The sequence below is a fragment of the Zerene cesonia genome, chromosome 15, assembly GCF_012273895.1.
Source record: "Zerene cesonia ecotype Mississippi chromosome 15, Zerene_cesonia_1.1, whole genome shotgun sequence".
Taxonomy (NCBI): domain Eukaryota; kingdom Metazoa; phylum Arthropoda; class Insecta; order Lepidoptera; family Pieridae; genus Zerene; species Zerene cesonia.
The window spans coordinates 7,028,296-7,042,324 of NC_052116.1; the positions used below are offsets into that span (position 1 = coordinate 7,028,296).

Sequence of the window (14,029 nt, forward strand, 5' to 3'; positions counted from 1 at the left end):
ATATTGTTGCAGTACGTTGTGGAAAACCCTTAACACTATAAATGTTGCGCTATAGATAAAATAAATGTTAAGAGTTACGAACAGCCGGCGTTTCAGACTTTGTCATGTTAAATATAAATATACGGTGTTTGATTTATCTGCCTGCTCTTGTTTTATAATGAAGTGCAGTGATATTTACTAAAACTGAGTGCTACAAATGCTGGAAAATTGAGGAAAACTCGATCGCATTAAGTGTCAGCTTTCCAGGTGAGTAAGATAAATATATTATTTTATTTCGCAGGTATCTATTTATGGAGTTTATTCATGAATATGGTCCTCATAATAATAGGAGCGCAGTTTTCCATGTAAAACCTTTCTGATACATATATAATTATAGAAGATACAATATAATATTGTAATGCGGCATGTAAACAAGAAAATGGATATTGTATATAACGCCATCTGTAGGCTGGTTGTGGTTGTAAAAATAGTTTGCTACAAGCGCCGCACTATACAGCGCCAAAGTGTCAGCCGGCGACACGCCTGCAGTCACGCGGCGTTGACGCGCGTCGCAACATGGTTGCGTGGGTGTAGATCGTAGCGTGATAAACTATCCTAGTGTTTTCTTCTATATCAACACAATGGAAACGTGGTTTTAACTTAACTAATGCGCTGTGTGCGGAATATCATTTTTAAGAGGATTTAACTGAGTGTAAAGTGAAATAAGTGCTGCGTCTATGTGTGTTTTGTTGTTGACGCGACCCACCGAGGACAGGATTTTGGCGGTGCAGTAGAGGTCTAGTACCGGCATGAGAAAAATAAACGGTGTGTATGCACTTACGTGTAGCAACATGTCCTTTAAGTTATTTAATTTAAAATATTTAAGTATATAAAGTAGTTTAAATATAAACTTGTTGACTTTTCGATAAGAATTCGTGTGAAAAACTGACTGGGTCGTGGTTTTTAGATAAGAAATTCAAGAATTATTGTGCAAACATTGATCGTATGTGGATATCAATAAAATTTATATTGAATAAATTATATTAGATGGTTGATATCTCGGTGGTCTCACATATTGCAAACGTGTTTCTGTAGGAACAAACACAACAATATGACTCTACATAAGTTATGCTATTTGAATATTATTCATGGACTATCGTGTTAGAAGGTCGAGGTCCGAACAAAGTAAAATTATAGTGCATTCTCGAGTAAATAGGATATTATATTGCTCTTAAGAATAATAGTTTTCTAATAACGATAAATACAATTTAAACTTTCAATAGCAATCTAAATACATAAATTGCACATACTTGTTATTTCCACCATGTGTTGATAAATATTTTTTTTCTAAAATCTAATTTGAATTAACGAACGAATATAAAAAATAAGAACTTGAGGAACAGGTTTCGAGGTTTTTGCATTTATTTAAAAAGAAATGATAATTCCTACACTGAACAAAAAACTTCATCGGAACTCACCATCGTAACGAACTTTCGAACATTTATACACACAATAGCAATGGGCTCCAATAAAAAGTTATTATCTTCGTCTCGAAATAGAGTTGCCTGAGCGAGAAGCGGCCGAAATCATTAACCGTAGCAGATCACATACAAATGGACTATAAACGTAATCCGACAATGTTGTGACTTGTTACGAAACTAACAGCCCGATTCCTGGTCAACGACTGGGGCCAAAGTTAATGACAATAGCCCTCCTTCGTTGTATCGTAAATAATATAACACAACATTATTACGAGAATAATATTATATGCTAACTGTCATAAAAAGCTTTGATAAGGAATTCGCATAGTCCCTTGATGTTATCTGCGCAATTATAACTCACGGTCAACATGCATTCACTATGCAAGTACGACGATACATGAGCGAATAATTATGTAAAGTACCTACTCTTGCTGTTCATGATGAGATTTCTTCCTATATTTTTCTTGTGATAGAACTCATTGGGAGGTCGTTCATGATAATAAGAGTTGGTTCATTTAACCTTGAACGAAGAAGACATTAAGATGCTCAGAAACTGTAGAATTATCGAATTTCTATTTAGTATTTAAAACTGTGTGAACAAGCGTCGACGGTAATGTTGAGCTTTCAATGTCTCTGCTATAACAATCTCCACAACTGCATCCTAATTACTTACGAGTTTAAGTAGTGTAGCAATATAATGCGATGCCAATCTTCCGTGTAACAACGCAGAGGCAGGATTTTAACAAGTTGTGGAAATGTTCAGGCTCCAAAGTTCAATGGTCGAGCTTAGTTAATATGCCAGTACGTAGCGGCAGAAAATCAAATAAACAGTCGCTTTCATCTCCGGTTTATCGGCGATGCACTTCGTATCCTTGCACTTTACCGTGTATGTTCTACACAACTGTTCATTCGCAAGCATTATGCAGTTAGAATCGATTTCAGCTTCGATAAAAATTATCAGCACAGTCCATGGGATGTATTAATTTAAATTGAATTAAATAACGCCGTTCTAACAATTTGTGAAATTATGCAATTACATAATTCTCTCCCATGTAAATTTTTAACTGAATTTAAAATGAAATGCATTTATGATTTATCTTCATTTGCCTCGATGAGGAAAATTATCCAGTTATATATTTTATTATATACATGCGTTATGAACCTTACCACTTTTCGAAATACTAAAAAAATAAGTCCAATCCAACAATTCGTGTCCAAATTGTGCACTAATTTGTTGTTAACTTTATTACACAGAAAGGATAATAAATATATCAGATAATGTCTATTGATTTTGCCAGTGGTTCAGAATACTCCAATATTGACAATGAGCGGTAGTTTAGATGCTCCTACGTGCTTGGGGAATGGATGAGGATACTACGTGACTTCAGTTCATTGCTCTAGTTTTTTGCCACTTGATCTTTTGAATGGGCTTGTGGTCCTGAGATGTTTTTAGCGGATGGATTTATTAATTCTCTTTACGGTACCATGAATTTTAATGTGCGAATAAGATTCCTTGCTAACGAAATAAACTGTTTTGATGTGTTAGTTTAACAAAGTGCTCGAAGATGTGGGAATGAATTTTAAGAGGTTTATTTTAGTAGCTTAAAGATCTGTTTTGATTTTGTTTTTATTATTTGTGTATGAACTAAATTAACTGTACGGTTTCATCAATATAATTTACATCATAAATCATCAAATTTGGTTTTTTATCGCTCAAACCAGTTTTCCTTAAATCAAATGTACAGTGAAAGATTCATATAAGTATTTGTTACTTCTAAACTAAAGTGTTTTATGTTATCTACTAAATTGTTAGTTTTTTGTATTGTATATATATTGGAGTTATTTTTATTGCTATGCAAAACGTAAAACAATGTGTGATTTCAATTAATTATCTTCATTATATTCGTAAGTTTCAATAATACGACAAAATATATATAAAAAAAAATATTTCAAAATCCACAATGCTTGAACGTAATGAATGTTTCTGACGAATTGAATTAGGATGAAAAATAGTATGTATAAAACTCATTTTGGACTGGTTTTGAGTACCTATAGAATTCAGTGCGGTCGCTTTGTAATTTAATTAATTCGTGCGATTCGCGAATTCGATAGACATTTCTTTGATGTTACGAAGTTCCGTGAGAAATCAATGAGTGTAACAATGCGCGTGAAGGTGCCGACGATGTTCTGAATGCTGATATTCAATATACATTATCCGTATGTGGCGCCGCGCGTGATTGCCATGTTGATTTAGATAGCGCGTCTGCTACAAATTGTTGCTCTAAATTGCACGTGACGGCAATATATTCCATTCTACCAATTTGCGTGGAAAAGAGTTGTCTCTTGATTTCGGAACGAATTATCCTATTGTGTGCTTTTGTTTCTTAGCGTGAAGAAAGAGAGATGCTAAAGATTTTCGTATATCACTATTTCTTGTTAATTATCATCTCTTCTTTCTAAGTCCGACGTATTTAAGTAGAGTCATATGTATCTAGGCAGAGGATGTTGTTTTCGCCTTGTGAGTTGGAGCACTTTGTATTGTGCCGATCGTGATGTTAATTTAATAAATTATGTGAAATATTTTTACCTACAAGACTAGGAGGCAAAATCTACTCATGAATCTGTCCTATTTCAGAAATACATTCTACATATAATAGCATCTACAAAATTGTGGTACCATAATTGCTACACAGACATCGATATAGGTAATTGGTTTCTGTTAATCACCCTTATTCGAAGTTGTTTTGGGGCTTAATTAAGATAAAGTCATTTAACTCGCGATCTGCATCGCAGGTAAGCAAATCTACAGGGTTATTCGCTCGTTTGCCTCCTGAGGGTGGTGTGATATATTCAGGGCCCATTTAAATATTCCCAGGGGTGATGAGGGGAAGGGATGCGTGCCGGTTAATCAAGTAACGTGATCCATTTATCTGGAGCGCACTTGATATGGCTTGAGCTTGAGAATATTGTGTGCTCGTTTGGGGCTCAGATTGGAAGTAACAAAGGAGATGTTTAGTCGTCGCGTCATTTGATGCTTACGTATAGAGCCGATAATTAAGAACATCAACTAATTTTTACATATATACTATGTGACACATCTTGATTATAATAAATTGAGGCTTATTTGCAGGGATATTAAAAGCTGGTTGGACATGAATCGTTTCCGTCACAGTAATCTAAACATTGAATGAGTGCTCACAGGAAAATAAAACATATTTGTCAAGATCTCTAACTTGTAGTCATTAATTATGTGATAAAAAGTTGTCCAGAAGTACCTAACTAGTTTATGAATAAATTCAAGTCCCTGTCTTGTAACTTGTAAGTAAAGTCCATATATCTACGTCATAGTCGTTTGCACGGTAAATATGTCGGGTTCAATAAAGCTTATCAAATTAAGGTTGAAGTAAACCTTACTGCAAAATTATCACTTTTCTATAATTGGATTATTTATTTTAAAAATTTAACTTGATTTAGTTTTTTTTACATTTTGTGCTGATTACACACGACCCTCACCATCTTTGACAGCGCGCAGATAATATAACACTAGGTAGTGTCGCATGCTAAAAATACATCTAGGACCTAGGAGTCATGTGCTAGAAGTAAAATAACATATATTTGAGAGCATTATGGGAGATAGGTGACTTTTATTTTATTACCTATATGTCGTCTTACTTGTAATCTAACTTGTCTTTAATAAAAAAGTCATTTAATGATCAAATTCCATACAGCAGTACTAAAAATTAATCTAAAAAATCATTGCCTGTCAACTTTCTGCATTGCAGTGAAATTATATATTCGAAACTGAGCGTTAATTGAAGAGTTAGACATATAATTATTTTTAAAGATAGCCATTATTTGTGATGAATATTCAATGAACTTTGGTTTCTTATAGTTGGTTCCAGGAATTAGATCGATTGCGTTGCAGTCAAATGGGAGCCAAGTGGTGTAGCTGGTGGCGCATTTTGCGTTTTACTGCATTCGATCTATTTATGTATGCATATTAAACCAGGAATGTAGAGGAACAGGTGTTGTTTCGTTGTTGGGAACGACTGGAGTATGAAATTAACTAGCTACATTAATTTGTTAACAATATTATTTGTAGGTATGTACTATAGATTCAATGAAATGAAATGATGTAATAAAGAATGTTATTTAATTGGATTTAATAAAAAATTGTTGAACAAAGAAGTTCATCTTGTATAGTGTTTGTTCGTGAAAGTTATGAGTGTTGTCAAAAGTTCCCTTTATCTTCTTGACTTATATTGACTTAATAGTTTTTACTGTAGTGTTTGTTTAAAAACTTTTAGGCATATATGAAACAATGGAATCCCTAAGAATCGTTAATCCAAATTCCATTACTCAATGCGATATAAATTGATGAATAAAGCACACTTTGCTTTACTACTTATCGCCTAGAATTCTTCGGAGTACGTAGGTAATGCGTCGTGCTACGGTCCCGGAAATGACGTCATCTGCTCCGGCCTTACACGTCTCCTACCTGTCTTTGTGACCTTCACCTAAACAATTTTTGATGACATTAAGAATTTATTGATGTTGCAGTCGAATTTCAAACATTTACAATTCCACTTATTTTACATACTAATGTTAAAGGCATTCTTGTTTATAATGTTGTGTTTTTTAAATATAGTAAATAAAATTCAGTTTTAATATTTTATGCTATTAAAATGGAGGTCATTCTTATCTTGATTCTCAATGCAGAAATGCGATTGCATCATCAGGCGATTACTATGACGTTGACAGAGAATGTGTTCGATATCACAACTGTATAGTTTCGATTTTGCAGCAGGAGGTCATTCATGTTGAACAAATAAATAGGCGTTTGCGTCTTTCCTGGCTGATTAAACTCGGTTCGTGAGTCACGAGGTTGTCCAACTCTTCGGTCATCCCGCTACTGTGTAACAATGCAATGTTTTGTTTGGCCGCCGTTAACAATGTGTATTTGAAAGCTTGGACAGCTTAGCCATTTTAAATTCAGAGATAGGTCTCACAATGATGTGAATAACCATTATTTTCAATATTGCGGTCTATTGAAATGTTTGTTACGCGATTATCTCTGTATGTCATCGTACCATTGTTAATTACCTTTACCTTATTATTTAATAGCGGCTGTATTTGTGTTGTGTTGCTAACCAAATCGTTTTAAAATATTCAAAGCTTAATATCGTGTTGTAGAAAAATAGAAGTACATTTTCATTGTTAAATTATAGTTATTATTTAACACATTGTTCTGAAGATTCAGATAATCAGTTACTATTATTCAGGTCAAACATTTGTGTTGTTTGTGTTAAATGAATAATATCACCATCGCTGTTTACTTTCCAGAAAATATCAGATGACTTTTATTTATTATGATTAATGATAATAGCGGTAAAGAAAATATAAATGTTTTACCACATTTCCGAGTAATATCAAGTTGGGTTTCATAGAGTACAAGTAGACAATAGGCTGCCCTCGGTTCAAGATCACGACCGAAGACCGACCGCTTTGTACAACCCGTGTAGAACTTTCAGTATTAATAATGTCTCGATATACGTTAATACGTCAGATACCTATAGCTTGTTAGGATTAGGAAATTTGGACATTATGTTCAGAAATTTGTTAAATAACTTCTTAATTTAAAGAAGTATTCGCCTATAATGTACTTACAATGTATGGTCAATGTAGTATGCTAATGATATATATAAGTATATCAATGATGCGATGTTATGATTCATATAGGTTGTAGATGCTTGTTTTTTTTTTTGGAATAACTCGTAACCAACTAAGTTTTACTTTTTTTACTGTAGATATATTAAAGGTTTATAGTTTTATTTAAAAGTCTGTGTGTAAGTTAAGTTCATTGTATTCGCAGAAGCAGATTTATTTTTTAAAGACTGAAAAGGTACGCCGTCAAAATATCGGTACATTTAGTATGCATAAAATAACACAGGGGCGGATAAAAAGGAAATAATGGGTTACACAAAAATATCAGACAATAGGAACCCGTACAATGATGATAACATAGCATTTGTCTTAATAAAATAAAAACAACAAACGAGAAGTCTGCCCGCCATTACGACGATACGCGCGTTTATGGTGATGAGGTAGCGTGGATATTTTCAGTGTTGCCTTCAATAAAACTGATGCCCATTTTCGTTATGTACCTACCTACTTTGTAAAATATAATTTTCGGGGCACCGTAGAGACTATAAAATTTTGAACCACCAGCCACATGTTGTAATTAATATATATAAGCTACACTACTACAATGTCATTATTGTTTTGCATCTTATTATTTCTATTCCAAGATATTTTTTTTGTTAAATTTTTCCATTGTGTAACTTATTTATTCATAAAATTCTTCATGCTGATCTAGCTAATAAAACCTGTACCTATAAAGAAGTACGTCTTTTGAGAAATGTGTATAAGTAATATTCTATATTCAATAAAAATCGCATTAGATTTAAAACACATAAGTTATATAATTTTACAGTTACTTAACATAAGTATTGTTTGCATAACCGAGATCGTTAACTTTACAGAGTAACAATTGTCTATTTAACATGATAACAGTTCACGTTATGTTTACATTAAGCTATTTTAGCTCTTAACTGTTAAAATTTAAGGCCAATATGGGTGCATTAACAATGTATGACAGTAAAATGACCCCTGTGATAGGTACCTACATAGGCTAACTATTCGTGAGTCACGAATTTGAAAGTGACAACGTTTTGTTTGATGATAACGTTTCAAAATGTATTAAAAAATCATCGTTATAAAACCATTTGTTGTAGTCATGTTGACCAGGTTAAATATCATAACATGGCATCAGTTGATCGTTTCAATAGTCGCCATTGCGACAAAAGCTCTCTGTGAGCTTTTGTTAATAATATAGTAAATTACATTAAATAAACATTAATATCAGTGTCGTTGAAGAAAAATGTTTATTCATTACTACGGTGTGGTTTCATTAAATGGTTTATATTTTAATTACATGTAAGGCTTTCTTCGATTTCACCGTGGTTATATATGATACCGAATGATCGCATCGACGCATTCTTTAATTAATGCAAGGTGGAAGACTAAAGCAAGGTTTCTGAGAAATATCTTAGTGTCGTGTTCCGATTCGCGAACAGGACCCTCCGCATCTTGGTTTTTGCGTATTAAATAACTAAACAATACATGATTGCTTTTGTATTTATTTTAGGGTTATGGTTACACGCATGATGTACGGGTCGAAGTCAGGTCCTTTGTTATTTTCAAGTCTGAGACCGGAACCAAATAATGAATTATAATTTTTCCCGTCGGAACTATAGCATGGTATGTGCCCTTCATATTTTAATAAATTTTTTAACTTGATGAATTCGCAAAACGTTAAGAATCCAATAATGCGCAATCCAACTAAAATTTTTGCTTAAATGGTGTTTGCTGAAACGACTTATCAAACTTTCTTAATCAGTACTTTTGCGAGTCGCCGAAAATAAGAGTTTTGCGTAAATAATTTCTATCTAAATTCTATGACTTTGTAATCACATTTTGTGCTGAACTGTAAACCATCTAATGATTTAAGGAATAAGGCTCGATGTCCTGTAATGGGCACAGAGTCCGTAAAGTACTTAATGTTTTCAATTCTCTATAATCGGTTTAGAATTTCCAGAGTTCCGCTTCGGTAATTGGATTGTGAGTTGCCAGCTTTCGGGGTGAATTTTTTAGCATCACCGCAATGATTTACTACTGAGTTAAATGTTTTGTTTTAATCTGAGGAAGCCATTCTTAGATTTAATATTGTTAGCTCTTTTGTAACACTTATTGTTTAAAAAGTGCCTATACAGGAATTTACTAATAATTACTAATAATGGTTTCACTGTTTTCTTATTTATTATTTATCAATAGCACACCATGCATAAATACAATATCAATATTCGTGTTAAGTTCTTTTATTGTACGACTAACATGCAAGCTAAATTATGACATGATTTACTTTAAATATATTTTAAAGTTTATTTCAAATTCTTTAGCCAAAAATAAAAACAAATTTAAAGTAAAATATTGACATTTAAGTTTATAGATATTATAGATACGCACCTCCCACGACACAGAATGTTATCTTCGTATATTGAGTGAGGGAGCAGATGGTGAAAATCTCTTGCCATCACCTACTCGACGTTTGGCGAGGGTTGCCGTAATGCAAGGGTTGCTTGAAATGTTGCTGTAATTGCTCGCATTGACAGAACATTTTTTGGGTTGTTTATTTATGGTATAGTGGGAGACTAGATCAACATTACAAACAGAAGCACGTGTAACGTTTGCTCCTTTCTAAGTTGAAGCTAAAGATGTATGTATATTATTTCAAAGCAATCTATTTTCTTTTTATTTTTTGCATAGGTCATTGTAATACATACTAACGCCTACGAAGGTGGTGGTTTTTTTTAGACTCATAGTTGATACCAAACATTTACATCTATTTATATCTATTTACATTTACAACATGTTGCATTCATATAGGATTAAGTATTTTAAATGTTTTTTCTAAGAAATCCACAAGAAATATCTTATTCGTTAGATGATTTGAAAAGGTTACATAGAAAACGATCCATATCATGTAAGTGGGTAGATGCACGTGGTCTGTTTCCTGATTAATTTATTTTCGTTGGTCGATCAGCTCACATGCGGTTAATGAACTTACACAACCTAATGATTTTTGAGTTTCAATAGTTGAATTTAAATTGCACATTTATGGAAAATAAATAGCTACGTTAAGGTTATATTCTCACCGTCGACATTAAATGGTTGCGTTCCTTTATCACTACATAGTATAAAACGAAGTCGCTTTCTCTGTCCCTATGTTTAAATCTTTAAAACTACAAAACGGATTTTGGTGTTTTTTTTTGACGTGACAACGTCTTAAATTAGGTTGCGGCTCGGAGGCACTCATGAAAAAGTGTAACGCCCGGTAACGTTACGATGAGTCACCGAACTATCGGTAACTACCGATCGGTCCGCCGCGCGCGCAGCACTAGAGAATTAAGCGCATTGAATCGGCGCGTGCTTGTGTCTCTGTCTCTGTCTTTTTAGTAAACAAAATATATTTTCTATAGTTAAAATTTGTGCGATTCTTATTTTCATTCAATTCCTTGTTCCTATTGTGCAATTTAATAATATTCATATCAATAAATATTCTACCGAGAAAGAGACGTTGTCACGTAAAATTTTCACCCGTAAAACCGACTTTACAGGAAACCATTTTTTTTAATAAATATTGTATTAATAGTGATTCGAGAGGAAGGTTTATATGTATAATAACATCTATTAAACTTCTCCGAATTAACGCGTACGAAGCCGCGGGCAAAAGCTAGTACTATGATAACTAAACTGCACCGAAGACCAAAAAGTTTTTAAGTTGCTTTCTTTCTTGCTTAGACCCTTTCTAAGTGATTACACAGCAGATTTGATACTGTTGATAGTTTTCATATAGGATATTATAACGCTTAGAATGTTTTATGAATTGTCGAATAAAAAGGGATAAGTATGATTTAGTTATACTTTGTCAACTTATTTCTTATACCTTTAAACGAGCAATTCTTGTATATATATATATATATATATATATATATATATATATAAGTATATATATAATTGGGATCTCGGAATCGGCTCCAACGATTTTCATGAAATTTAGTATACAGGGGGTTTCGGGGGCGATAAATCGATCTAGCTAGGATTTTTTTTTAGAAAATGTCATATTCGTGTTTTATTCGTGTTTTTTTTTTCCTGACATCTATTGGTGAATAATAATACTATTTTGCTTCGTAGATAGCTGGACAACTGAAATAACACATAGGCACTTTTTATACCGATATTCCTACGGGATACGGACTTCCGCGGTTTCAACCGCGGATCACAGCTAGTAAGTCTAATAAGAGGTAAAGTGTGTGAATTTGTGAGTTTTTGACGCTGAAACGGGTAATCTCCGGAATTGGGGAATCGATTTTAAAATTAATTTTAACACTAGAAAGCCACGTTATCTATGAAAGCCATAATCTAGTCTTACTTTATTTTTATCATTACCCGGGCCAAAGCAGACGGAGCCGGGACGAGCGGCTGGTAAATAAAACAGCGACAACCTTACCTGGTAAATCACATGAAACGCGTAATTTCTCGGTATTGCTTCGCATATCTTTTCGGTAATGAATCATTAAAACGCGTACAGCGTTCGTTAAGCTGTACAAACATTGCTGATTGAAATGTGTCGACGATATAACCGATCTTTGTTTTAAAACTCACCATGAAATGAATGACGTTTCGTTGATTATAAACGTATAGGTACATATTCAAACATAAAACATAAATGAAAACGTATGGATATAGGCCAATATATCCCTGTGTTTACTCAGGGTGTAATATTTTATAGAAGAAGTATTAATTGATATTGAACGCAGAGGTCGTAAGTTCTACCTTTCAAAATGAAAGCGACGCGAGGTTTAAGTTTATTGCAATTTTTCTTCAATTAACTGGTTAATATTTTATTGCGTTTATTAATACGAGTTGAATTGCATGCTTTCATAACTTTATTGGATTTTAATGGAGCATATTAACCGTTGAAGTTTACCAGTATAAAATATTTTTATTATAAGAAATTTCAAGGCATTTTTATGGATCTTAGTAGGAATGTGTTTGTTTATACTTTATGTGATATATTCATTAAAGAAACAATTAATAGCATACACAAGAATGTTTCGTTGTTTACATACAGCACCGTTGCCAATTGATACATCGTCCCGGCTATAACAGCCACGGGGAGAGGCGAGTTGAAAGTTTATCGTAATGAAATATCTCGGCCGCAGTTGGCTGTCACTTGCCCGCTCAGGCTGTCGTGCAAGCGGAAAATATTGTTATCGATTGTGCGAAACGGAAATGTTAAAGCCCCTTTCTGAATGACCGTATACGCCTGGTTCGCTAATGTTAACTTTACGTTGTATGTGTAACTTTTTTCGTCTAATGGATACGTTTAGCAAGTGGAGTTTTAATTTGGAGTTGTACTGTGAAGTAAAATTGTATCTCAATGCTGTCAGACAAAAAACAATGTAGATTTATTATAATTTATGCCTATATATTGTTGAAATTTACGCATTCGAAAGTCTATTTCGTCCTACTTCATACAAATTTGATCTTTTCCAATATAGGAAAAAATTTGTATCGTGTATATTATAAGAGGTTCTTGAAAATGTTGAAGAGGCCGAAGTCTACGAAATTTTTCTTTCATCTATCAACTGTAACATCCACAATATACTTCAGTTCTGAAATATTACTCTGCAAAATTCTAGAGTTCATACCTGCGGTAGAGCGCCCGTTGTCAGAAATTGAGAGTCCCAGAGGCACGGCTGAATTATTCAGTATATTTCTGAAGTAACTCAACTTAATTAGGGCCGGTACTTTTGTGAAAGAAAAATTTATGTGGGAGCTCGGTCGTCACGCTCAAGTCATGGCCAGCCCGGAGGTAATGAATGAGAGGCGTAATGTAGGTAAAGGCATCGCAATAATCATCGTCCCTTCTTGACCGGATTGGATTTCGGGCGCCATGCTGTCTAGCGTTGAACGCACCCGTTTATCGATTTTTACCAATCCCCCTAATTTACGATTTTGGGACGAAATTTTACGCTACAGGTGCAATGGATTTGGACAATTTATGATATTGTTTGAATTTGGTTTTAGTTAGTTTCGGTATTTTGTTAATAAAACGTTGAAATTATAAATAATGTATTATAAATTTTCGTTGTTGAATTTGACAGCATTCATGTGATATTCAGTGAGCACTTTCGATTTCAAAATAAAGATGTACTTTCTGTAATTTTTAAACAGTTCAGATCTGTTATTTAAACTCTCATCAATCATTTAAATTTTTTTCACGTTATTTGGGGCACGCAATTAGTTACGGAATTCAACGTACTTGCTTTGTTAAAAAATATCTCTCAAATTATACTTTTTTTCTCGTTGCCTTTAGTTGAATCAATAAATTAAATGCTTGTATTTATATGACTTGACAGTACCTAACCTACAAATCTATCAACGTATTTTGTAAGTACAAAAATGTGAAGGACTGTGAATATCAGTACCTACAAACAGCGTGAATTTACTATTAGCAAACGTTGACAAAGCACATATAAATTCCGACATATATACAGACATTGAATTTCAAGTAAATAGGTACAGAAGTTACATTTTGTACGAACTCAACTTTCATGTTTTTAAAACCTTATCTACAAATCAAAACACGTCTAGTTACTTTCCAACAACAAATTGAACATCTCCAAACATACGGATTTTAAGCTAAGTAGACGCTAAATACGTGTGATCAGTTACTACACGGACAGTAAGCTGCTAAGTGGAAAACAAAATAAACTGTATACGGGCCAATTGAGATTGTTTGCTCAAGACCGTCAAAGAAATATAACGTACAAGTTTGTTTACGCCGTATTATAAATTGTGTTTACTTTATTAAACATATTGGCTTTGTATTTATTGTTCATATCCGTGCGATAAATTGTTTGAAGGTGTTTAATTTGTTTTGC

At 33.4% G+C, this 14,029-nt stretch overlaps 1 protein-coding gene across 1 annotated transcript in view; it reads left to right on the forward strand.

Moving 5' to 3' along the window:
- The first annotated feature begins 540 nt into the window (after positions 1 to 540).
- The window catches only part of LOC119832284 (caskin-2), a 189,075-nt gene continuing 175,586 nt past the window's right edge, over positions 541 to 14,029 (forward strand). The window contains exon 1 of the mRNA XM_038355949.1: positions 541 to 804. Within this exon, the coding sequence (XP_038211877.1) occupies positions 789 to 804 (16 nt within the window). The 5' untranslated portion in view covers positions 541 to 788. The remainder of the gene's footprint in view (positions 805 to 14,029) is intronic.